Raw genomic sequence first — 27,791 nt, 5'->3', positions numbered from 1 at the left:
TTTACCTGAATGAAATCGATTCATTCAGCTTTTTTTTTTTTTTTTGTGCTTAGCTGTGATTTGGTCACAGCTAATGACATGACATGTGCATGTGATTAGCTGTGACCATTCACAGCTAGGCACTAGTATACAATGGATGGCATCATGAATGAAGCCATCCATTGTATACAACTGTCATGTGACCTGCTGTGATTGGTCACAGCAGGTCACATGGTACCTGCAACGGGGGCCGGTACTCAGATCTGTCATCGGCCATGTCCGAGGTACACGCCCGGTGACAGATCGAGCCGCTGCGCCGCTCTGCATTAGCGCAAACGGCGCATGTGCGGGATCACGCCAAATGGCGTGCACCCGGAGTGGAGAAGCAACTTTGAAGCCGCCAAACGGCCATTGGCCGGGCGGCAAATGGTTAATCACCACTGGGTTTTCTATTTTTTGCTGTATAAATGAAAAAATACAGAAAATTTTGAAAAAAAATAAATATTTTTTGCTTAGTTTATGTTATACAATTTTGCAAATAAATCTTACTTCATACATTTAGGCCAAAAGCATTCTGCTACATTTTTGGGGTAAAAAATAACCCAAAACAGTGTACATTATTTAGTCTATTGGAAAGTTATAGTCTACAAACTACAGGATATATATCTGAAAATTGATTGGTTGAGACCCGGAAATGCCGGAAGTTTGTATGGGGTGTGGCAGTGATCAGGACATTGGTATGAGGTATGGCGGTGATCAGGAAGCTGGTATGGGGTATGGCGATGATCAGGATGTTGGTATGAGGTATGGGGGTGATCAGGACGCTGGTATGGGGTGTGGCGGTGATCAGGACGATGGTATGGGGCATGGTGGTGATCAGAATGCTGGTATGGGGTATGGCGGTGATCAGGATGCTGGTATGGGGTATGGCGGTGATTAGGATGCTTGTAAGGGGTATGGCAGTGAGCAGGATGCTGGTATGGCGATGATCAGGATGTTGGTATGAGGCATGGTGGTGATCAGGATGCTGGTATGGGGTATGGCGGTGATCAGAATGCTGGTATAGGGTATGGCGGTAATCAGGATGCTTGTAAGGGGTATGGCAGTGATCAGGATGCTGGTATGGCATATGGGGTTATCAGAACGCTGTTTTGGGATATAGCGGTTATCAGGATTTTGGTATGGGGAATGGCAGTGATCAGGGTGCTGCTATGGTGTATGGCAGTGGTCAGGGCACTGGTATGGTGTATGGTGGAGATCAGTGCACTGTTATGGCATAGGGCGGTGCTCAGGGAGCTGGTATGGCACATGGCATTGATCATGGTGCTGCTATGGGGTATGGCAATGATCAGCACACTGGTATGGTGATAATCAGGACATTGATATGGTGTACGGCGTATGGCAGGGATGATCAGGACATTGGTATGAGGTATGGCGGTGATCAGGAAGCTGGTATGGGGTATGGCGATGATCAGGATGTTGGTATGAGGTATGGGGGTGATCAGGACTCTGGTATGGGGTGTGGCGGTGATCAGGACGATGGTATGGGGCATGGTGGTGATCAGAATGCTGGTATGGGGTATGGCGGTGATCAGGATGCTGGTATGGGGTATGGCGGTGATTAGGATGCTTGTAAGGGGTATGGCAGTGAGCAGGATGCTGGTATGGCGATGATCAGGATGTTGGTATGAGGCATGGTGGTGATCAGGATGCTGGTATGGGGTGTGGCGGTGATCAGGACGACGGTATGGGGCATGGTGGTGATCAGAATGCTGGTATGGGGTATGGCGGTGATCAGAATGCTGGTATAGGGTATGGCGGTAATCAGGATGCTTGTAAGGGGTATGGCAGTGATCAGGATGCTGGTATGGCATATGGGGTTATCAGAACGCTGTTTTGGGATATAGCGGTTATCAGGATTTTGGTATGGGGAATGGCAGTGATCAGGGTGCTGCTATGGTGTATGGCAGTGGTCAGGGCGCTGGTATGGTGTATGGTGGAGATCAGTGCACTGTTATGGCATAGGGTGGTGCTCAGGGAGCTGGTATGGCACATGGCATTGATCATGGTGCTGCTATGGGGTATGGCAATGATCAGCACACTGGTATGGTGATAATCAGGACATTGATATGGTGTACGGCGTATGGCAGGAATACTTTTGTTGCTGGCACAACAGTCTGTGAGCGTACATGGAGTCTGACAGGCTACTGTACACTCACAGGCTGCTGCATTGGTTTTCTCTGCTCTCACAGTGAGAGCAGAGAGAACCAATCTTTACTTTCACTTTCTGTTGTTGGACACACCATGTGTTTACCCGGACAGAGCAGTAATGTGATATGCTATGTCCAGCTGGCACACAGATCAGCGGGCTCCTGATGCGTACTCTGTGTGCTGCGCAGGGTCCACCGATGTGGGCTGGCGTACAGATACATTAGCCACATTGCCACTGCTTCCCATCCGTTGTTTATTATGGCAATGGGCATACAGCAAGCAGTTAAAGCAAGCAACCTGTAGTCTGCCTAATGTTATATCTGGAGATAAAACTGGTCCTTACCTGTATACAGACCCTTTTTTTTTAACATTATAGGTGTAATCTTGGTGGGAATGAGAAGATGGTAGATAGATACTATCAATTTCTTTTGCACATATCAAAAATCCCATACATGAACAGTAGGAAATTCCCTTCACAGTAGTCTCATATTTCCTATTTATAAATTTGTGTGGCGTGTTCATAGTGGTTCCTGGCAAGGAAAGAGCAGGATAAATTTTTCTTTCACTCATCCTGCCATATTATGTGGAATCAATTTACTAAAGGAATAATGCATGTTTAATTTGCAAGATGAAATTTCATTTAGCCTAAGGTGAAGTCATGCTGACCATCCAATCACATGTGAGAAAAAAATGCTTTTTTTTTAAATTTCCTTGCACATGTTTATTTATTTATTTATTTATTTATCGAGTTTATATAGCACCAAAGGGTTTGCTCAGCGCTGTACAATAGAGGGGGGACAATACATGAAACACAACAGTAACATCAAACAGTACACAAGGGGTAAGAGGGCCCTACTCTTTCGAGCTTACAATCTAGGAATGTTTGGGTATTCTTTGCAGAGTGAAATTTCACTTCATTCACTAAGTAAAAATGTCATTTGTAAAGTGAATGTGATCTGCCCCTTTAGTAAATCAATTGAATTGTTAGTGAAATTTTAAACACAGGGTAGAAAAAGGCCCAGATAGGATAGACAACTGCATCAACAGAACGGTTAAAATGATAAGAGCAAAAGAAAAGTAGATGGCACAAACTTTCTGCAGAAAGTCAGTATTTACATGACTATGCATGGTTCTATATCTCAGGACAAACTGGAATTTCTCATGAAAGCTGCCAGTTTGTTCTTTAGTTAATTGTACTTCTTTTTAAAAATTGGTAGTGTTAGGCTACGCTCACACTAGCTTTGTCAGCAGGCATCAGACTGGCATTTGGGAAGCATTTTTAACGCTTCTCAAACGTCTATGAAAATTGTGCACATTGCAGCACACAGTGCTGTTCACACTGCGTTAGCACCGTATCGCGTTGCGTTGCATCGCGGCAAAACTGACGCCTCATGTCTAGTCACATGGAGTTGAAGCCTCCCATTCAAGTCTATGGTGCTGCTCCTCAAACACCTGGCAGGCGTTTGTGAGGTGGTTGCGAGGCTGTTGCAAGACGTTTGCGGAGTGTTAATACCATTTAACTTCATTATAGGTGTTTGTGGTGCGGTTTTAATGCTTGGTAAATGCCTATCAACCGCCTCAAAACCGTGCATAGGGCGTTTGGGGTGGGTTTGGGGAGCTTTAAAAACACTTCCCAAACACCTGTCTAACACCTGTCAAACGCTATAGGGGCATTTGGCAAGAGTAAGAAATAAAGTCAAGTGTGAACGAGTCCTTACAGGTTCACTTTAACTATTATTATTATTATAATATAGTATTTATAAAGCGCCAATAGTTCGCTCAGCGCTGTACATTACAAAGGGGGACAGAACATGTGACAGAACAATACCAATACAATGCAAAACATGAGGGGATCGAGGGCCCTGCTCTTTCGAGCTTACAATCTAGGAGAATAAATACATTTATATACTGTAGCTATGTGATGTTTATCTTATTTTATGCTGGTTTGATGCAACATCAATAAATTGAAATGAAAAAAAATGAGATAAATAAGATTTTTATATTTACACATTAATGTAATCAGCATTATCAACAAGGTACAATTCTGTGGAAGGAATCTAATTTCTTTAGAACTGATATCATGTAGGTTTAAAATGTTTAGCTAATTCCCAGAAAGAACGAGTGACCTTGTGAAACTTTTATTTTTATTTCCTAACACTCATTTACTGAATTATGTGGATCAGTGTCATCATTTTAATTTAAACATTTCATCACATAGCTGTTAAGATTACCTGCTCGCAAGGGCTCCAGGACCCTTATTAATATAACTACAGTCAACAAACAAAAATGTATATAGGATGTATTTAAACTGCTCACTTCCAACATAAACCCTAAAAGGGCGTTATAGCAAAATCAAAAAAGGTATTGATTTTGACTAAAGGTGCACTTGTCAAATAGCCCTTGGTCTTAAACATTGGATCACACAGCATATAAAATGGAGCACCCACCAAATGGACCTTCTCTCAAGACTGTCAGATGGGAATGCCAAACCCTCACAGGGTTTCCAGGTATAAAACATTGACGGTTAACAGCATTATATCTGATTTTATTTTATTTTTTTCTCACAGATGACTGGAAACTCAGGGTCTGCCAATGGTATCCATCAGCAGGATAAAGCACATAAACAAGAGGTATGTTGTACTGGAATGTAAGGGACTTTCAAACTCACATTTAAAAAAATATGATACTCGCTCCACCCCAGTTATGTAATGCTACAGGATAATAAGTCTACATTGCTATTATGTTGTATAATTGTTCAAAATGTCCTATTAATACTACTTAGGTAGTGGTTTAACCATTTGCCGCCCGCCCTTTGGCCGAATGGCGGGCGGCAAATGTCATCAGCGTTCCGGGTGGACGCCATATGGCATCTTCCCGCACATGCGCAGATTGCGCTCCTGTAGAGCGGCGCAGTGGCGCGATCTGTCACCGGCCGTGTACCTCGGACACGGCCGATGACAGATCTGAGTATCGGCCCCGTTGCCGGTACCATGTGACCTGCTGTGACCAATCACAGCAGGTCACATGACAGTTGTATACAATGGATATTCATGCCATCCATTGTATACTAGTGTCTAGCTGTGAATGGTCACAGCTAATCACATGCACATGTCATGTGATTAGCTGTGGCCAAATCACAGCTAAGCACAAAAAAAAAAAAAGCCTGAATGAATCGATGTCATTCAGGTAAATGCTTGCTTATAGCAAAGTAATTCTTTGCTATAAGCAAATTGTGTAACAAAAAAAAAAAAATACTGATTACTTCCCCAAAGTAGTACAATGTTACTATGGTAACATTGTACTACTTTGTTCATAGTGAAATATGAAAAAAAAATCTTAAAAAAAAGAAAAAAATTTAATAAAAAATAATAAAATTAAATCACAAAAAAAAATATATATATATATATATATATTTTTTTTTTTTTTTTTCATACTGTCACCAGTCGGTGTCCCTGATCACCGCCATGCCAGTTATATGATGACGCTGTACTGCACTGGTGACAATATGTAAAAAAAAAAAAAATTTTAATTTTTTAATTATCCAAAAAATTATGACCAAAAAAATACAACTTAAAAAAACTCGCCATGCCTCTTATGAAGTACGTTGGACTGTCTACTTTGCAAAAAGGGGTCATTTGGGGATATCTGTACTATTCTGACATTCTTGGACCTCAAGAAATTAGATTGGCTGTCAGTACTTCAGGACTGATCAATATTCAGATCTATCCCATAGTTTGTGAACTCTATAACTTTCCTACAAACTAAAAAATACATCCTAATTTGGGTTATTTTCACCAAAGACATGTAGCAGAATACATCTTGGCCTAAATTTATGAAGAACAATTATTTATTTATAAACTTTTATAACAGAAACAACATTTTCAAAATTTTTGGTCATTTTTTGTTAATTTAGCAAAAAATAAAAACCCCAGTGGTGATTAAATACCACCAATAGAAAGCTCTAGTTGTGTGAAGAAAATGATAAAAGTTTAGTTTGGGTACAATGTTTTATGACCACACAATTGTCATTCAAACTGTGAGAGCGCTGAAACCTGAAAACTGGCCTGGGCAGGAAGGTGTAAAATTGCCCGGTATTGAATTGGTTAAAGTATAACACAATCGGGCTGAAAAGAACCCAAGACAGAAGGCTATTTCAGAGGATCAAACAGTTTTAACAAAAATGTCTTTGTTACCAAGTATGAAAAACAGTACAAAAATTATGTAAAAAACACACTTCCACCTTTCCACAGATTAAAATGACAACATTGCACAGAATAAAATGTGATGCATACTAGCACATTATAACATTTTCTTGCAGGTTTTTTGTTTTTTTTTAAAGATTGCATTTTACTACCACTTTAATTGAGCAAGCTGAGGTTAGAAGCTGATTGGCTACCATGCATAGGTGCACCAGATTCTGAGTGAACCAGCTTTAGTAAATCTCCTGTGTGGGTTTCCTCTGGGTAGTCTAGTTTCCTTCCACATGCCAAATACATGCTGGTAGGTAATTGGCTCCTGTCTGAATTGACCCTAGTATGTGTATGTATAATTATGAGTTAGGGACCTTAGATTGTACGCTTCTTAGGGACTGATGTGAATGTACAGTATATATATATATACACAGTATCTCACAGAAGTGAGTACACCCCTCACATTTTTGTAAATATTTTATTCTATCTTTTCATGTGACAACACTGAAGAAATTACACTTTGATACAATGTAAAGTAGTGAGTGTACAGCTTGTATAACAGTGTAAATTTGCTGTCCCCTCAAAATAACTCAACACACAGCCATTAATGTCTAAACCACTGGCAACAAAAGTGAGTACACCCCTAAGTGACAATGTCCAAATTGGGCCCAAAGTGCCAATATTTTGTGTGGCCACCATTATTTTCCAGCACTGCCTTAACCCTCTTGGGCATGGAGTTCACCAGAGCTTCACAGGCTGCCACTGGAGTCCTCTTCCACTCCTCTATGACAACATCACGGAGCTGGTGGATGTTAGACCTTGCACTCCTCCACCTTCCATTTGAGGATGCCCCACAGGTGCTCAATGGGGTTTATGTCTGGAAACATGCTTGTCCAGTCCATCACCTTTACCCTCAGCTTCTTTAGCAAGGCAGTGGTCATCTTGGAGGTGTGTTTGGGGTCATTATGTTGGAATACTGCCCTGCGGCCCAGTCTCCGAAGGGAGGCGATCATGCTCTGCTTCAGTATGTCACAGTACATGTTGGCATTCATGGTTCCCTCAATGAACTGTAGCTCCCCAGTGCTGGCAGCACTCATGCAGCCCCAGACCATGACACTCCCACCACTATGCTAGACTGTAGGCAAGACACACTTGTCTTTGTACTCCTCACCTGGTTGCTGCCACACACTCTTGACACCATCTGAACCAAATATGTTTATCTTGGTCTCATCAGACCACAGGACATGGTTCCAGTAATCCATGTCCTTAGTCTGCTTGTCTTCAGCAAAGGGAAACTCATACAAATGAGCGTAGAGAGGCCACTCCAGGTGGAAACATGTGAACAATTAATCATGAGCTCACCACTGCTGCCTTGTTAATCATTTGCATGATGAAGAGAACTGAAAAGAATAAGAGAACATTCCTGTCAGCTCCAAATCACGTGGTGTCAGTGTACCGGCATCCCGGGTGGCGTCAACATGGCAAGCAAAGGCAGTGTCCGGCGTCGGCTTCAGCTGGGAACGTATGCAGGGTTACCAAGATGATGTTTCACGCAGTTGCGCTTTGTCAAGAGACTTGCAGCCGAAAGGAGTATTCTTCGATCTCAGCTCCCTTCAGAGCGGACGGGCCGTCCTTTGGAGTCACACTGTTCACTTCAGACTTGTCAAATTTTATTATATTTGCTACTTTGTCTCACCCAATAAAGATGCACCTTCATTAAGGTGCTTGACTGAGAGCATTTTCCACAGCGCCTTCTTTTCGGTTATCTTCGGCAAACTGTTTGTGGGCTTTCTTGTGCATCATCTTTAGAAGAGGCTTCCTTCTGGGATGACAGCCATGAAGACCAATTTGATGCAGTGTGCGGCATATGGTCAGAGCACTGACAGGCTGACCCCCCACCCCTTCAACCTCTGCAGCAATGCTGGCAGCACTCATACATCTATTTCCCAAAGACAACCTCTGGATATGACGCTGAGCACGTGCACTCAACTTCTTTGGTCGACCATGGCGAGGCCTGTTCTGAGTGGAACCTGTCCTGTTAAACTGCTGTATGGTCTTTGCCACCGTGCTGAAGCTCAGTTTCAGGGTCTTGGCAATCTTCTTATAGCCTAGGCTATCTTTATGTAGAGCAACAATTCTTTTTTTCAGATCCTCAGAGAGTTCTTTGCCATGAGGTGCCATGTTGAACTTCCAGTGACCAGTATGAGAAAGTTAGAGTGATAACACCAAATTTAACACACCTGCTCCCCACTCACACCTGAGACCTTGTAACACTAACGAGTCACATGACACCAGGGAGGGAAAATGGCTACTTGGGCCCAATTTGGACATTGTCACTTAGGGGTGTACTTTCTTTGTTGCCAGCGGTTTAGACATTAATGGCTGTGGGGACAGCAAATTTACTGTTATGCAAGCTGTACACTCACTACTTTACATTGTAGCAAAGTGTCATTTCTTCAGTGCTGTCACATGAAAAGGTATAATAAAATATTTACAAAAATGTGAGGGGTGTACTCACTTCTGGGAGATACTGTGTATATATGTAAAGTGCTGCGTAAATTGACGGCGCTATATAAGTACCTGCAAAAAATAACAAATAAGTTGTGGCAAAAACGTACTGTATAATATGCTTTGAACAATGTGCAATTATCTGCTTGTAACACAGGATTAAAGTCCTCTGTACTTTCCTCCCCTCCAGCGATGTAGTTCATAATTTTGATGATTATCCAAATGACACTTTTGCATTGTCAGCATTATTACTTATGATAAGAATCACAAGGGCAAGGCTTAATGCATGCTATATAAGAGTTATAATGAATGATTTTGGATTTTATATTGATTGCTATACTGTATGTACAATCTACTACTTCTAAGCACTTATCTATATCTTTTTCTGTTGCAGGAAAACCATTGATATCACAGCAGAGTATAGCGCAGAGTATAACGCCCTTCTCAGTATGAAAAAGATGCTTTCTGTATTGGGACTGGCATATCAGAAAGACTTTGTATGCATTTTTCATGTGTGAATAGAAGTGGACAGTGTTCATTTTTACAGTTAGGTTTCACCAGGACAATCATTAGAAGTTCACAACCACCATTTCCAAAAAAAGTTAGATGGCAGTCCAGGAAACATTTCTCCTCGCACAGAATCTTGGAATGGCCTTTCAGCTTTTTGGACAGAACCTTTAGTTGGCCAGTTCTAACGTTACACTACCACCAAAATAATTTTGTTTGTTGATAGATGGCATTATATAAACTGTATTGGAACGCTAATAGATTTGTAATTGAAGCACTAATAAGTTCTCTATCTTCAGTCTGATTATAACCAATAAAGTGTTGCAGAGGATGAATGTAATAAACACAACAAGGTTATATTCACACAATACATATGTATTTGTCCTCTTCACCTTAGTGGGGGTTCAGCTATGCTCCTATGCCACTGGAAGTATACTCTGGAATGGCACTGCTTTAAAACAAGGGCAGTAATTCATGATCATGCATAATGTCATAGTGCAAACCAATGTTAACGTAATAAACAGGTACATGCATTTCCTTTTTTTTTTTTTTTTACTGTTGGGGACTTTTTTAATTATTATGATGGCCACAGTTGAATTATATCTACAAAATGCTCCTCATTGTATGTTAAGGTCAAGGTAATTCTTAAGCATCTGGATGACTATGTGCAATTAACTCAGTTGTACTCTAATGGACTTCTGCCTAATAGTACTAAATATGGCTGAATAATCATTGAAAGACTGTAAGGTACTTTGTGTTATTTTTTTTTTAACATTGTATGTTATGGTATGAAAAAAAAAATACTTTTGACCAAGAAAATTTTATGTTAGATAAACTTAAGGGTTTAAAACATGAACATGTAAGATATGCCTTTTTAAATAAATGTAATTCCTTATTTATCTTAACACAGAAAGAGGTGTCTTATCTTACAATACCTGCAATTGTGAATATGTTCTTCTTTAATTAAAGAACTGGCGACATCCTTTTATTTAGTCAATATAGATTGGCATTTCATATTTGTCAGAATGCAGTTATAACTAGAAAAGCTACAATTTCTGGGGAAATTGTGTGAAGTGCTCTTGCCTCCACCAGTAGTCTACAAATGGAGTGGGTGGAGTAACTGGTTGGAGTGGCTGGAGTAACTGTGAAAAGGTTTTGTCAGCTCCCACTCTAGTTTTGAACATTCCGCCATTCATTCCTATGGGACCAATTTCACCACAAAAACGCCGATATTTCGCGAACCATTCGGCGAAACGTTCCACAAAGTAATAGCACACCAATCGGGAACAATCCGCATGTTTCGGTATATTACTGTCTATGTAGTGTAAAAACTGTGGGAGGCATTAGGGTGGTAAATTTGGCTATAATAATAAGAATATATATGTGAGATAACAGTAAGTGGTCTTGCCATGCAAGAACACCTAATAATTGTATTATAACCATGCGGTGAATGGATGTCACTACTGAGCTCAGTTTAGTCTATTATCGGTCACACTAATAGTGACTTCTTTATGCTGAGCACAAATATACTGTCCATACAAATATCTTTTGTTTAATTGTTATGAAGGCATTTATAGTTATAGAAACACCTATCATGAACATTGAAGTCAGTCTCTCTACAATGTCAGGAAATCCATTGTGAACGAATCTTAGAGATACAACACAGAGAACTAAATGTTACTCTAGAGCAGAGGAAATGCCTTTTCTGTGTAGCCTCACAATAAGTACACATCTACAATAATGTTTTTCCCAAGTTATTCATTGTACTAGCAGCTAATGCACTAACTGACATTAACCACTAGGTGTCATATGACTCATTCTAGCTAATAGATTCCTGGTTGGTTCTATGTAATTCTTGTAAGAAGTATTATTATTATTATACAGGATTTATATAACGCTAACAGTTTGCGCAGCGCTTTACAAAATGAAGGTAGACATTACAGTTACAATACAATTCGGTACAAGAGGAAACAGAGAGCCCTGCTCATTAGAGCTTACAATCTAAGAAGTACAATATGTTCAAGTAATGAAATATTTAAGAACATGATTCTAAAAGATAAACATTAAGACAGTCACTAGTGCTGAGTGAACCTTCATTTTGAGCCGAAATGGGAGAATTCAAAATAAAAAAGACTCAAATTGCAAACTCTAATTTTATTAAAGTCAACGTGGGGCCATTTTTTTTAAAGGTCACATTTGGCCCCTTGGTTGATAGGAAAGCTGTTGGGGAGCCCCCACTGAATATTCGTTTGCTTCTTTTAGATGTAGTTTGTTGTTACCTAAAGTGTTTTGAACAATTGGTTTGAAAATAGCATTTTGAAAAATATAAAGTGACAGTAACTGTGGGATGCTTTGCATATTTTACTATTATTTGCTATTTTTCTACAAATAGTAAAATACACAAAAATAAGGAAAAGGACAACAAAAAAATTGTCTTGTTTCAAGTGGAAATTTGACCCCTTTTTCTCTATTATCTAAATATAATCTCAAATAACAACTATATAACAAATATCACAAAAAAATTTACAGGGCAAAGCAAAGTTGATTCACCCTAGGTTCACATCTAAGCATTTTCTGCAGCATTTTGTAGAAACCCAGTACAGTCCATTTAACATGATTTCCTATGGGACATTTTTACAGCTGTGCATTTTCACCCGGTGCATTTTTTGGAAAGGGTCTGGGACTTATTTTAACACAAAAAGTTGCATTTTTAGTTCTATAGACTTCAATGTAAATGCTACAGAAAAGCATGTAGTGCTTTTTGCTACATTTTTGCCACGTTTGTGGTGCATTTTTGATGCGTTTTAAATCTGCCTATCAAAAAAACCCAAAAAAAAACAAAATGTAAAACACATCAAAAACGCATCAAAAACTCAATGCAGAAACGGCTCAAACACAACCTGCATAGATGCGAACCTAGCTGTAAACATTAGGGGAGGGGGATTTACTAACACTGTTGCGCACAGCTGATAGTAAATCAGCTTCCAGATTTTATTGTCAAAGCTTAATTGAACAAGCTGAAGTTAGAAGCTGATTGGTTACTATGCACAGCTGCACCAAATTCTGTGTTCACATTTTAGTAAATCCTCCCCTATGCCTTGTTTGGGATTTTTTTTACTTGATTTGGAAGGTGGAGTTGTTGTTACTTTCGATTTTTTATGAACAGTTTTTATCTGTTCTGTTCTGTAAATCTATCCACGTCTTGCAGTTATGAAGAAACTTAGTCCTTGGTTAGCCAAAGCATAAATATTAATGGATGAACCCTTTCAACATCTTGCCCAACCTCTCCTGGGGTGCTTGTGTATTACTCTTAGTTGGGCCTATTACCTCAATGTGGAACTATTGGCAAATCAAAAATTAACCCCTTGATGCCGACGTCACACAAATATGCGGCCTCACAGAACTAGGCTTTTTTCTGTGGGGCTGCATATTTGCATACCTGTCTTTGTGCTGGGATCGTGCCACACAGCATACTTCCAGCACAAAGACTGGGGTGTCACTGAGAGCCCCGGTCCCGCTCTAACAACCAGGACCCCCGATTCCGGGTCACATGATCACTGTGATAGCCTCTGATTGGCTATCACAGTGATTAGTCACTGTGAAGCTCGCCCCCCCCCCCCCCCCCTGTTTTTTTTTCTCTCTGAATGGAGGAGAGAGATACTTTGTATCTCTTTCTCTCCTTGCATAAAGAAAAAAAAACTGTTTGTAAAAAAAGATAAATAAATAAATGTTAAAAAATAAAATAAAAAATAAAGAAGTACCAAGATCAAGGTTTGATCTAGTTAAATGCCAGGGTTAGTGTTTGGGTCAAGGTCAGGGTTTAATATTGGTATCAATGTCAGTTTGTGTCAGTTTCAGTGTGTTTTAGGTAAAAAAACAAAATGTGTACTATTGTTTCTGTACAGGTACAAACAACAAATAACATACACATACAGTATATCACAGAAGTGAGTACACCCCTCACATTTTTGTAAATATTTTATTCAATCTTTTCATGTGACAACACTGAAGAAATGACACTTTGCTACAATGTAAAGTAGTGAGTGTACAGCTTGTATAAGTGTAAACTTGCTGTCACCTCAAAATAACTCAACACACAGCCATTAATGTCTAAACCGCTGGCAACAAAAGTGAGTACACCCCTAAGTGAAAATGTCCAAATTGGGCTCAAAGTGTCGATATTTTTTGTGGCCACCATTATTTTCCAGCACTGCCTTAACCCTCTTGGGCATGGAGTTCACCAGAGCTTCACAGGTAGCCACTGGAGTCCTCTCCACTCCTCCATGACAACATCACGGAGCTGGTGGATGCTAGAGACCTTGCGCTCCTCTACCTTCCATTTGAGGATGCCCCACAGATGGTCAGTAGGGTTTAGGTCTGGAGACATGCTTGTCCAGTCCATCACCTTTACCCTCAGCTTCTTTAGCAAGGCAGTGGTCGTCTTGGAGGTGTGTTTGGGGTCGTTATCATGTTGGAATACTGCCCTGCAGCCCAGTCTCCGAAGGGAGGGAATCATGCTCTGCTTCAGTATGTCACAGTACATGTTGGCATTCATGGTTCCCTCAATGAACTGTAGCTCACCAGTGCCGGCAGCACTCATGCAGCCCCAGACCATGACACTCCAACCACCATGATTGACTGTAGGCAAGACAGACTTATCTTTGTACTCCTCACCTGGTTGCCGCCACACACGCTTGACACCATCTGAACCTAATCAGTTTATCTTGGTCTCATCAGACCACAGGACATGGTTCCAGCAATACATGTCCTTAGTCTGCTTGTCTTCAGCAAACTGTTTGCAGTCTTTCTTGTTCACAATCTTCAGAGAAGGGTCCTTCTGGGTTGACAGTCATACAGACCAATTTGATGCAGTGTGCGGTGTTTGGTTTGAGCACTGACAGGCTGACTCCCCACCCCTTCAACCTCTACAGCAATGCTGGCAGCACTCATATGTCTATTTCCCAAAGACAACCTCTGGATATGACGCTGAGCACGTGCACTCAACTCCTTTGGTCGACCATGGCGAGGCCTGTTCTGAGTGGAACCTGTCCTGTTAAACCGCTGTGTCAGCACCTGTGGTAGTGAGCTCTTGTTGATACTTAACTTGGCGTTCCCCAGGGCGTGGAGTCTAAGCCCCAGCCTGCTTCTTCACCAGAGCACCTGATGGTGGGGATGGACTTGCAGCAAGCTGGGACCAGGTCACGGCTCCCAGGTACGCCCAGCTGAGGTTGAGGAGACTGCTCGCGGGAGCAGAGTATAATGGGAGGAGACAAACGGAATCTGATATGCTAGCAGAGGTCAGGACAGGCGGAAAACAAGCAAGGTCAGAGAACAAAGCTGGGGTCGGTATACAAGTAGTCAATGTAGGATTCAGGCAGTAGTAATACACAGGAAGTTGCTCAGGCAAAGTGGGCTAGACCGAGCATGTCTTATATAGACAAGCAAACTAGGAGGTGGGCCAGTAAGTGATGGAAGGGAAGGAAATAAAACCCAGAGGATAGCAGACGACACCCATAGGTGAGCACAGACAAACCACACGTGAAAGGAATCAGGAGCAGCAAGGGGGTCAGAACAAACAAATAAGAGGCTAACTTGTGACAGTACCCCCCCCCCCCCCTCTTACGAGGTTTCCCCACTTGTTTAGGGCCAGGCTTAAGAGGAAACGTCTGATGAAAAAATTCCACCAGACGGGGTGCAGAAACATTATTAGAAGGAATCCAACACCTCTCCTCAGGACCGTATCCCTTCCAGTTAATTAGATACAAAAGCTTCCCGCTGATGAATTTGGAATCCAAGATTTGCTTGACTACATACTGATCTGAAGTATTCACTATTGGGGAAGGATGACGATGAGGACAGGAAAACCTGTTGATGGTCTACGGTCTCAGAAGAGAAACATGGAAAACATTAGGGATTCTCAGATGTGAAGGGAGGCGAAGTTTGAAAGCAACAGGATTGACCTGGTGGAGGATGGTAAATGGACCAATAAAACGAGGAGCAAATTTCATAGATGGTACTCATAGACGAATATTCTTGGTAGAGAGCCAAACCTTGTCACCAGTGAAAAATTTGGGATTCACCCTGCAATGATAATCTGCAGCTACTTTGTACTTGGAAACATTTGCCTCAGAAGGAGTAAGAATAGGAGAACATACGACAGGAAACTGAGCTGGAGCAGACACCAATAACCACGATGAAGGGTCTGGTGAGGAGGCTGCCAGGGAGGACACAGGAGTAGGCATGAAGACTTTGATTTGTACAGCGGGCAAGGCAGGCTGTGCAGAACAGGAACCTGGGGTAATACAAGGGACAGAGGGTACTGTAGGGTGTATGGGGGCAGTACAGGGGACAGAGGACACAGTAGGGTGTATGGGGGCAGGACAGGGGACAGAGGGCACTGTAGGGTGTATGGGGGCAGGACAGGGGACAGAGGGCATAGTAGCTACTAAAGTGGAAACTACGGTTAAGTCCAAAGCAGCTGAAGGGAGTTTTGGGGTCTCAGCAGGCAGAGCACATGAATCTGGGAACTCAGATGGTACAGAGGTCACAGATGTTGGGACCTCCACCCATCCAGAAGGTAGCAAAATAGGAGCTCTGAGCTGCACAGTATGAAAAGGGACCGATGGTTTGGGCAGCAAAGAGGGTAAGGAACTAGAGGTGGACAGCACCGGAAGGGGGCCTGCAATAGGAGTAGGCAGGGGAGCAGCTTTACTACAAAAAACATCTTGAAAGGCCTGGCAATGTTGATGGCGCATCGAAGAGGTGGTGGCCTCAGCCACGGGTACAGTGCGAGGTGGGAACACCTTAGGGAGACAAGTCCAATTGCATTTTGACCCACAACTCAATACTTGGCCAGAGTTCCAGTCAAGATTGGGGAGTGTTTCTGCAACCACGGAAGTCCAAGAATGACTTGAAGACTTAGGGAGGATCAGGAAGAAGATTTCCTCACAAGGAAGAGTGCCAACATGCATAGTTTTGGAGGTGTTTCGGAAGCGTAGAGGTCCTAAGGCCAAGGTAGAGCCATTATACTGTACATACTGGAGTCACTTAACACACACAATCAATCACATAAAGTGGACAATCTGCAGTAATCCGAAGTGAAAGCAAGTGCAGCACCTCACAGCCATAGTCTCTCTTCTGCCCAGGATCATCAGTACGTACAGGACTGTGTTCCCTATAGACATCTCCTAGATGGGTACACCTCTCTTGTGAATGCTCTAGGGAAGAAGCCTCATACAGGGATCTCCAAAAAGAGTTTCTTAAAAATGTGTACCTTTAGAATCTTTACTATATTTTTTTTTTCGAAATGGGTTAAAATGGGGTTGTAGCTTCACCCCTGCAACTCCTGACAGCCCACCACAGCTCCAGACCCATGACACAGACCCTAAATCAGCAAGGTCCATGACTCCACAGCCACGGTGAGTACAATAAGCCCTAACACAGAAGTCACAAAATCCTCTGAACAGAACCAACATTACCACTCTCACTGTACAAATCCAAAGTTTACAAGAATTTTTACTGATTGGACAAGATATACAGAGAATAAGGGAGAGCGCTACAGCTTTGGAAAATAAAGTGCCAGATATCTTACCCAGGATGTCAGACTAATGAGACCAGCACAACATGGAAATAAAAAATTGATGTTGGAGCAATGTTTGTTTAATTGACGTCACAGAAAACTCAGAGGTGGCTAACCCTGTGGACTTTATAGAATCCTTTAACCAAACTTTAAGATACCTTGGCCCCTCTCTTTGAAGTGGAAAGAGCACACATGGTGCCAATGCATCTCATTCCTTCTGGAAATCCTCCCAGACCATTTATGATCATACTGCTTAATTACAAAGACCATAATATTATTATGGGAAAAGCAAGAGAGCCTTCTAACATCAACAATAATGGCTCTTAAACATCAGCATTGCTTGACTTCTCCTTAGAAGTGAAATACAGCATGCAAAATTCATGTCAAATGCAGACTCAGAGCACTTCAACTACTTTATTCTATTCAGTTAGTGGGAAAAGGTGAAACAATCTTTTTTGATAGGCCTGCAAGTGCTGCAGGATGGCTTGCTCAAAATAAAAAAAAGCCCTTTATTTTACTAATCACTAAGGTTGCAACCTACTAGTACCTATAGCTCTTTGGGGGCTCTAAATGCCCTTTATACAGTGTTTGATACAGTATAGTTTCCTAGCAAGTGTTGTTTGAAATCTGTTAAACCTTTAGATAGTAAGCTCCAAGAACAGGGCCCTCCTATTCCTTCTGTACTGTAATTGCACTGTCTCCCTTATATTGTAAAGCGCTGCGCAAACTGTTGGTGCCATATAAAACCTGTAAAATAATAATAATGTTACTTTTTTTTTCTTATTAGTTGAATATGGCTACCACTGATGCAAAGGCCTGTAGCATTTCCCCCACTTACACTTTTCTGTACCTAGGTGGAATTCTATTCCTTAAAAGTCTTGGAGGAGTATGGTGTCCACAGTGGAATTGTTTGTCCGGTTTTAATGTTGTTGCTGCTGTTTATACACTTGTTAAACTTCTTGCTACATTTGTCTCTAATTCTGGACTTTTCCCTACTGACCCAATCATTGATTACCTTCAGGCATCTGAATCCTGCCGTATTCTTCTACTCCAATCAGATATCCTCTCACCTCAGCCTGGATCTTCTGGCTTCATACATACTTGGTACCACAATAATTGATATTTGCCATAGTTTTGTGGAATGTAAAAGGTCTACGTGAAGCTATTAAAATGAAAGCATTCTTCCATGCATCTAAATTTCACCCCTCAATTATCTGTCTGCATGAGAAAAACTTAAATAAATATGCCTCCCATATCCATTTAATTGGCAAGATTTAAATGGCATTCAGTCTGTATATTTTTAAACAAATAAATTCCTGTCACCTTTCTATGGACATAAACGGGCATGCAGGGAAGACATTTCCTTGACGTGTTGCCAATACTGTTCATTGTAATACCAATGTGTATATTCTTTCACCCTACACACCTAATGATCTGAAAGCTTTTATACAAATTTGGGTGGAAGAAACTGGCCTCCTGACACTCATAATTGGAAATTTCCACTGTATAAGGGGGGACAAGCGCCATTTAAGTGTAGCAATAAAAAACTTTATTGGCATATGATAATACACTCACATGGAACAGAAAATGGCTTACCATGTCCATCGTCACGTCCGGTTGTGACGGTACATCCACCTCCACAGTGCGTTCCATGCTGACTATTTATTGCTACACTTAGCTGAAAGTTGTCTCCACCACCCGACCTTTTTGTGTCTACATTCCAGAGTTGCTTCTTACTCCTGGGACTGGGCAACCACTGAGTGTGCTTTTAATATTACCGATGAGGATAGCTAGTATGGACTTCAGATCATTTTCATTATGAGGACTTTATTTTATATTCTATTTTGGACTTACAGTACATATTCCCCCAGTGCTCTAAATTTCTCCCTCCACTGTATGAGCCCTGCACCTGATAAATTAACAAAACACCAGAACAGCTGGGAGGTCATGTTTGATTGATGCATGGAGAGATCAACACTGCGGGGAGAGGCAATTTTCCTGTTTCTCCTGCATGCACATGTCCTTCTCTAGGCTAGATTAGGTACTGCGTGTGATGCTTCAACTTGGGTCATGTACAGTAGCCTAAGGAGTAACTGAGGCCACTCACCTTGGTCTTTACGATAGGTGATCTTACCTCCAGACCTTTATGGAAAGTTAACTTTATTCCCAGTGAATAGACCTATATCAGGCCTTATTTCTGAATTTTAGCAATTTAATCAAGTTATGACTCAAAGCCTTCCTCAGAGGCCTCTTAATAAAGAATATCAAAGCAATTAAAACATCTCTAAAAAATGCTGAAGAAACAGCATGTATTATTGATCTCTTCCTGAACACACAGCCTAGGAGAGTTAAGTTCTCTTCAAAACTTTCTCTTTTACACGGACAGAGAAAAAAGTTTTTTTCACCACAAAAAATATTTTTACGGAGATGACTAGTCATTTTCTGGCCACTATAATTCCAATCTCATTGTAACAATGCAGGAGCTAATATGACATAAACCGGCTTACCATTGCATCTGCTATCCTGACAGTTTAAGATTTTTTATGAATCTCTGCATACCTCTAGATATCCATCAGATCCTGAAGACCAAGCCACCTTTTTGACAGCTCCTACCCTTTCTCTCACCTTAAACAGATAGTGCACGTTTTCTTATATTTCCCTTTAATGCTGTAAAATATTCCTGAAGAGTTAGCCTTTACCTCAGAACAAGGTGCCAGGCCTGAATGGCCTACCAACTGACATATACAATAAATATAGTCAGAAACTCCCTAAATTTCATGTCTTTAATTAACCATTTGCTGCTTGTCCTACATTTACTCAAGGCAGGTGGTAGCTGCTGTACATCGCGCTTTAGTTCTGGGTTTTGGGCACTTGTGCACACATCCCCTGCTGACCTTTGCTGTTATTGGACACAGCTCGAGTTTGTCAGTTGGTTACAGCCAATGATTATGGCTATATACCTGTTGATCTGCGTGGCCAATTACAGCACAGACCTCTGTGTTTTTTGTAAATAAAACACACAGGATTTGGTCGGTTTCTTCCTCCCTGAGCTCTTTTCATTCAGGGAGAGAAGCCAGCCAGATCCTGTGTGAGTACAAGCCGCTCATATGCACTTGCATACACTTGTTAGGCACATTTAACCCCTTGATTGCCCTCCACAGTTAACTCTTCGATTGTCCAATCACACAGGCAGTGTAATTAGTACAGTGACAGTGTACAGTATTGTCACTGATCACTGTATTAGTGTTACTAGTGAAGCTACTTGTCAGTCAGTTAATGTTCCAGCTAGTGTCAGTTAACACCACATTGTCCACCACACTATCACAATCACTCTATAAGTTGTCGATCACCAACATTACTAGTATAGTGTCTGTATTGATCAGTATCTTGATCACCATCAGAACCACAGTAGTATCCTCAATAGTATAGTGACCAGGGGCGGACTGACCATTTAGAAACTCGGGCACTGCCCGAGGGCCCGGGGTCAGTAGGGGGCCCCATGAGATGCCCCTGGTACCTTTTTCATAGGCTTTTTTGAGTTTGGGCAAGGACACAGGGGCCCCATGATCCCCTATTGCCCGGGGGCCCCATAAGATGTCAGTCCGCCCCTGATAGTGACCCAAAAAATGCAGTTTGTTTTTTTCCTACGACTATAGTAGAATACATTTTGACCTAAATTATTGAAGAAATGTGATTTTATTGAATATGTTTTATAACAGAAAGTAGAAAACATTGCTTTTTTTTCCAAAATATTCTATACTTTTTTTATTTAAATAATAATAAATACAGAACCCAGTGGTGATCAAATACCACCAAAATAAAGCTCTATTTGTGTGAAAAAATGATGTAAATTTCTTCTGGTTACAGTGTTGCATGACTGAGCAATTGCCAGTTAAAGTAGTACAGTGCTGAATAGCAAAAAATGGCCTGGTCATCAAGGGGGTAAAACCTTCCAGAGGTCAAGTGATTAAACAATAAAAAAGAAAAAACTCTCTTCCACTATGAAAGTGGCAGTAATAGTGGTGATCCTTATGTGATCCTATGTAACCAGATTCATATTTACCTCTTTTGTATGATACATCATACCATGTAGATCTACAGCAATCGATATGTCATGTCCATATCACCCATGCTTTATGCAATAGCATTAGAATCTTTAGCTGGGGCAATTAGAGAGTCTACTGAAAGCAAGGAATTCTGATGAGAAGGGAAAGTAGGTTCTTATGCTGATGACACACCTCATTTTTGGGGGGATATGGGAGAATCATTATCAAATCATGATGTGTACTAAATTGAAAGACTTTATCCCTTTAAATGTAAAGCCTATATTGTCCAAAAAGCTTGACAAGAACAAAACTTTGTGAATTTTACCAGTGTTGGTGGTGGATAGGGCATTTTTTATTAAGATTATTTGGATTTCCCATCTACTCTGTTGGGGTGATTTGCTAAAGGAGTAGAGTAGGTTAAGTTTACAAGGTGAATTTTCAAATTAGTGAATGAGGAGATCATCTACTGACTTCAAGCCAATCATTTGCACACAAAATTCCTGTTTTCTTATTTTTCTTGCTTATGATTGGATATTCTTTGCAAATTAATTGTATACTTAATCTACCGTAGTTAAAACATTTTTTAGGTGAAATTGCCTTGCAAAGTCAGTATGTTCTGCTCCTTTAGTAAATTGACTCCTATGCCTTGCACCATTTCCTGATTTGGATTCCAAAGTGATGGTTTGGTTTGACAGACTCCCAGTTTTTAGAACCTCTCTGGAAAAGAGGTCATTTACCATGCTTCAGTACCCATCAGATCAGGGAAGGAGGGAGCTGTCCCCATTACCCGTCTCTACTCGCTGGCAGCCCAACTCCAACAAATGGTTAAACAAGATAGATAAATCCAACCCATTCCTTCATTCTACAGACTACTGTCAGGAAAAGTTTAGTAACCTATGGAAGCAGGATGCTCCCCCACACCTTTATGACACCCTATGCTAGCCTTAAAAATTGAAGTATGGACTAAAATGAAAAATATTCTAAACTATAGTAGTTACAGCCAAACTCCAACCTACAGGAATTGCAAAAACTACAGGATGTGAAGGCTTGAAAAAGATACGGTGTGGAGTATGCCTATTAAATATTTCAAAACAACATCTTAAAAGCTTCCAATAACTGAGGGAGGAGATCTTGGTGCCAAGGGAGAAATGTAACTACTTATCGCAATTTAAGGATTAGATTAAACCACATGAATGTGTGTATTCCTTAGTATACTGTAAAATGGATCTTCTATTCTCCTGTATTATGTCTGCAGTCTAAGATCATCTCCTGTAGTATTTTTCTGCAGTCTCTAATAATCTCCTGTACTATGTCCGCAGTTTGAACATCTCCTCTAGTACCGTCTGCGGTCTCTAATATTCTCCTGTATTATGTCTGCAGTCTCTGATCATTTCCTGTAGTACATCCAGAGTCTCTGATTATCTCCTGTAGTACATCCACAGTCTCTGATCATCTCCTGTAGTACATCCACAGTCTCAAATCATCTCCTGTTGTAAATTCTATTTCTACATTCGTGTACTAAACTAAGCTGCATTTCACTTTGATGCACTGTACCTGCTCCTCCCTTGCTTGCCTGCTTTCTGCAGGGTCAGCCGCACACCAGAGGATTGATGAATATAGTGTATATTTATTGATTGTATAAAACTCATTAACAGGTCCTGTATTCATGTCCTGGTGTTTTGTGTGTCCTATGGATCAATAAATATACACTATATTCATCAATCCTTCGGTGTGCGGCTGACCCTTCTTCCTATTGCATCATGTGTGGTGGCAAGCCAGAGCCTTCACCTGTTGTGGATTGATCTGGATTGTTTGCCTGAGCGGTATACCTCTGTTCTTTGGAAACATATGTAGCACCTTCTTAGCCTGTGTTGGATTTTCTGACACATATAATACTTCTTTAGTGTCTTGAGGCGATTATGAATGAAAGAGCATTTGAAATAAAAAATAAAGTGTGATTTTATTCTTTCACACAATGGCATAAAATAACAATGGAAAGCGTATCATGAACAGTTCCATGTAGATAAAACCAGAAATACCAAGCAGAAGTTTAAAAATAAGTCACCATTATTGTCACGGCTGTCCGGCCATGTGCTGTTTTTCTTTCATGTGGTCTTGTCTTGTTCGACGCAGCTGAGTCCGAGCAAGAAGAAGGAAGTGACGTTAATGACTATTTCTTGTCTTACAGCACACACCTGTTCCAGCTTCTCAGAATGTTCTTATGCGTGTCTGTTTGGACAGCCATGTTTGTGATTGTGTATAAGTGTGAGCGTGTGTGACCTATATAGACTGCCCCTTAAGGTGATTTTATGAAGGAAGTAAGCATCATAACTTGTGATCTTGGGACCATGTATGGAAATCAATACTGCTTAGCAGAGCAATTTCATAGAAAGGAGGGGATGCTACATATATGGTGTTTTGATTGGCAGGTACATATGTGATGTTCATAATAAGCTAGTGATGTAACATCAGCTACTCATATTTAAATGATAATATAAATTAAGAACGTATCTTTACAACATCACAATAATGTATAACCACTTATCTACATATGTAACAATATTAATGTGAAATACGGTACCCAATAAATCTATTAAACTATCCCAATATTCATAAAAAACTTTCACCCTTGAAAGTGTAAGTAATCATATAGCAATATGAATGAATCCCCACCTTATAAAATCCCCACCCTATAATTAGTGGCAAACAAATCCTAGGAAATAAATCTCCAAAAATTACAAATACAAAAGTAAATAAATAACATTAAATAAAATAAATGAGATGAAATTAAAAAATGAAATAAATAAAGTCCTTTTCACAAATATAGTGAAATTAATACCCAGTGTCAAAAAAATCCAAAATTATAAATAAATAAAGCATTGTAAAGACTCCAATATTTATTTATAATCACTGATTTTGCACAGCGTTGGTTTATTTCACAAAAAAAAAATTCGTTCTTTTGCACATTTTTTTTTTTTTTTTTTGCAAGAAATAGAGTGATATGGAATATTGTTATTGAGGTTATACACTATTGTGAGTTTGTTTTTCTTTGAGGCATTCTCCAACTTCTTGGGAGCCAGAGGAAGGGCTCAACATCTCTAAAGGACTATCAAGTTGGAGTCTGGACATTGCTTTATTTATTCATAATTTTGGATTTTTTTGACACTGGGTATTAATTTCACTATATTTGTGAAAAGGACTTTATTTATTTCATTTTTTTAATTTCATCTCATTTATTTTATTTAATGTTATTTATTTACTTTTATATTTGTAATATTTGGAGATTTATTTCCTAGGATTTGTTTGCCACTAATTATAGGGTGGGGATTTTATAAGGTGGGGATTCATTCATATTGCTATATGTAACAATATTACCAATTTATAAATCATCAGCTAAATACACACAGATACTATGAAAATACATTGTAATATTTATTCTATTATGAGTCACTTCTAACACCCTTGACATTTTACCAGAGTCCTGTAACCAGCTATGCCTATTATAGAATACTCAGCTTTCAGCTGGTTAGCTAGCTCAGCTCTCTCAGCTTAATTTATATCTGAAGAACGTAACCCTATCATTTGTTAAAGGCAATTCACACATATTAATATTAATTATGATTAATCATAAAAAAAAAATATTTTGCAAGGCTGCCATCAATATAATATAAGTGCCGAATTATAAATTTGATATAATTAATTTTCTTCAGCCTGCTAATTAATAGGAAAATGTATAGGGTTTTTTTTGGCTGGGTGGTACTCAACCCAGTTTGTTTTGCATAGGCACACATTTGGTTTCTCCCTAAGCTCAGTAAGCTCTCTCTGTAACCAGTAGAGGTCATTACGCCACTTGCCATAGTATGCGGATTCCTGCTTGGCTGAGTTATGAATATTCATCTTTCCTTTGGTCACCCCAGTAGAAGATTCAAGCCACTGGGGCAGGATGGGGAAGAGTATAAATATTTTAGAAAACCATGTGCTAGCTCTCATGCCTCAAGCTCAAACTGAGGCCTGAGAAGTTACTGCAGCACTGAATGCTAGGCCTAGGAACCTCAGTGGGGTCTAGCACATCTTTTGGAGCACAATCCTACACGTCTGGCCTAGGAGATTCACCAGCTGGGAAAGCTGCCATCTCTGAAGGCTGTACTGCTGGTTCAATTGTTGTTCACCAGGGTCCTAGCTGTGGCAGAGACTTCACCTTTGAGGATCCACTCTACCAGCTCCTCACTGGAAGTCATCTGGAAGCTGTCTGGGTGGCAATCCCTTAGCCTCATGAGTAAAATACTGTTTGCTGATCTGGGTGACCTTTGGTGTTGCAAGGAGATAATGACCACTAATCTGGCCTTTCCCTTCCAGTCTTAGTGGTCAAGGAGTGCTATTTTCAGGACAGTGAAGTTAGTGTCCTCTTCAGTAAAACCTGTACTTATCTCATCACCTATCCCAGGCCCTACACCTCTCCTTTGTTACAAACTTACTCAGCAATAAAACTTAAAAAGACTCCTAGACTGGTTACTGGGTGAGTGTGCATGGAGTTGGTGAAGTGTGTGCACTGACAGCCTCTGCACAATCAGGGAAAGAACTCAGATTATCAATGGCATCTGTGTGACAATACTTTAATGATAACTCATCATCATCATCATCATCATCATCATCAGTCAGAGCTCCTCACAGGGGTCCAGCTACACATAATAAACAACAGTTTACATATAAATGCAATCCTTAAAGTGTTACTAAACCCACAACAGTAACATCAGTCTGTATATGCAGTAAAGCATGCTTGATATACTGACTGTGGAAACTAAGGGGTTAATCCTCTGCATTGTGTAAAAATGATGTTTGATCTTGACTTCTCTTATCCTACCCTTCTTCCAGTGCCCCCTCTTATCTCCTGATAAGACATATTGTGTGGAGTCACTCTGCACATGCTCAGTTTGGTGTGTGTTACTAGAGAGGTTTTTTTCTTTGGCAGAGTGCATGTGATCAGCACAGGGCCAATCAGAGGTCAGGGGTCCTGCATCCTCCTAGAGCAGAATGAAAACTCCTCCTACAAGCTTTAACCAATGCTCAGCTGGACACTGATAGAAGACTGCTGATTTGCAGTTTATATTTACTAAAATAATTGCATTTCCATGTTCTGTGTACTGTGGGAGACCAGATATAATGAATGCAGGGACATGGGTTTAGAAACACATTAAATCTATTTATGCACATAAAATATTCACTGTAGACAGTATTTCTCCATTACTGTCACATTCTCAAAACGGATTTACCTATACGATTAATTGGGAAATCTATTTACCACTAGATGTCGCTGGCTCCATAAGTCTGCAATAAATGAATTGCCAGTCATACAGTTTGATGTGAACCAAGCCATGACAACCAATAATAATTCTATTACATTGGCCCTCCAGAGGATTTACCTGACTATGCCATTACTGCTGCGTTACTTATTAACTGACAATTATGCAGTCATGCAATGCTGTACATAAATAAAATTACCCAGAAATAGAGTTTTCGTTTGGTGGTATTTGATCACCTCTGCGTTTTATATTTTTTTGCGCTATACAATTTTGAAAAAAAACAATACTTTTGACTTTTTCCTATAAAACACATCCAATAAAAAATTTGAAAAAGATTTTTTCATAAATTTAGGCCAAAATGTATTCTGCTTCATGTCTTTGCTAAAAAATCCCAATAACTGTATATTAATTTGTTTACGTGACAGTTATAATGTTTACAAATGGCGGTCTATATATACTGGGATTTTTTTTTTTATACTGGTAATGGTGGCAATCAGCGACTTATAGCGGAACTGTGGCGGGCATTCTGAAAAGGGGGGGGGAATGACTAACTGCCACTGACATCCCCAGTGATACTAATACAGTGATCAGTGCTAATAAAAAGCACTGACACTGTACTTATGACTCTGGGCAAGAAGGGGGTTAACAACTGGGACGATCAAAGGGTTAACAGTGTGCTATGTGTGTTTTTCATTGTATGCTCTTTTCTGTTTTACTTGGGAGACATGCTGTGCAGAGAGATACAAAGCAGCATGTCCATGCTGACAGGAGAGAGACCTGTGTTGTTTACACACAGGTGTCTCCCCCATCAGTTTTGCTGACGATTACCGGGTCCCAGCCAGGAATCGCCGGCTGGGACCCAGTGATTGACATCCCCAGCAGCCAATAGCAGTGCAGGAAGGGCAGCACGCGCGCGCGCGCGCTTGCCCCCTACTTGGAAATGCAAATCACTTATATGTATGTGATTTTGCGCTGTCATACAAGCCTGTAGCAGTACATCTTCTATAGGGTGGCAGGCAAGCGGTTTAGTATGCTGCACTAATGTTATGCCATACTATACAGTTCTAAAACTTTTTTTAAATCTGTCTGATGTCACAAAAGCATACCTTACCTTGAAATAGCAGTACACATAAATAAGAAACCAATGCCCATCACACTACCAACCTGCTCAGCTGTCATATGCTGATGAAAAGAAGTTGCCACAGAGTATTTTTTTTTTTCTTCTTCTTCATGTGTCAGACTAAGGCTTTGGTTTTGCAGAGTTTGCACGGGCACAGCAGACCATTAATTTGAATGGGCTGCTGTGCCTGAGTTTCATGCAGGAAAAAGGTTCCTGCTTCTTTTTGAAAACACTGCTTATGCACTATGCGATTTTCTGAGATTTCCTGCATGTTCCTGCACCGGCAAACGCGCTGCAGTTTTACATGCGTGGCATGCCATTAAGTATGAATGGCAGCCATGCAGATCTGTT

The 27,791-nt window shown here is 40.5% G+C and overlaps 1 protein-coding gene across 2 annotated transcripts in view; it reads left to right on the top strand.

Moving 5' to 3' along the window:
- Positions 1-10,300, top strand: part of CLIP2 (CAP-Gly domain containing linker protein 2) — a 210,310-nt gene extending 200,010 nt beyond the window's left edge. For both annotated transcript variants that reach the window (XM_089655396.1, XM_089655395.1), the window contains 2 exons: positions 4,758-4,820; positions 9,283-10,300. In XM_089655396.1, coding sequence (XP_089511522.1) covers positions 4,758-4,820; positions 9,283-9,294 — 75 coding nt within the window. In that variant the 3' untranslated portion in view covers positions 9,295-10,300. The remainder of the gene's footprint in view (positions 1-4,757; positions 4,821-9,282) is intronic.
- Positions 10,301-27,791: the final 17,491 nt, after the last annotated feature.

This window comes from Staurois parvus, unplaced genomic scaffold (assembly GCF_062004578.1).
Source record: "Staurois parvus isolate SC_StPar_1 unplaced genomic scaffold, SC_StPar_1.0 ptg000839l, whole genome shotgun sequence".
NCBI classification, from domain to species: Eukaryota; Metazoa; Chordata; class Amphibia; order Anura; family Ranidae; genus Staurois; species Staurois parvus.
The sequence above is the reverse complement of the archived record's forward strand: the minus strand, read 5'-3'. Positions and strand labels throughout refer to the sequence as shown.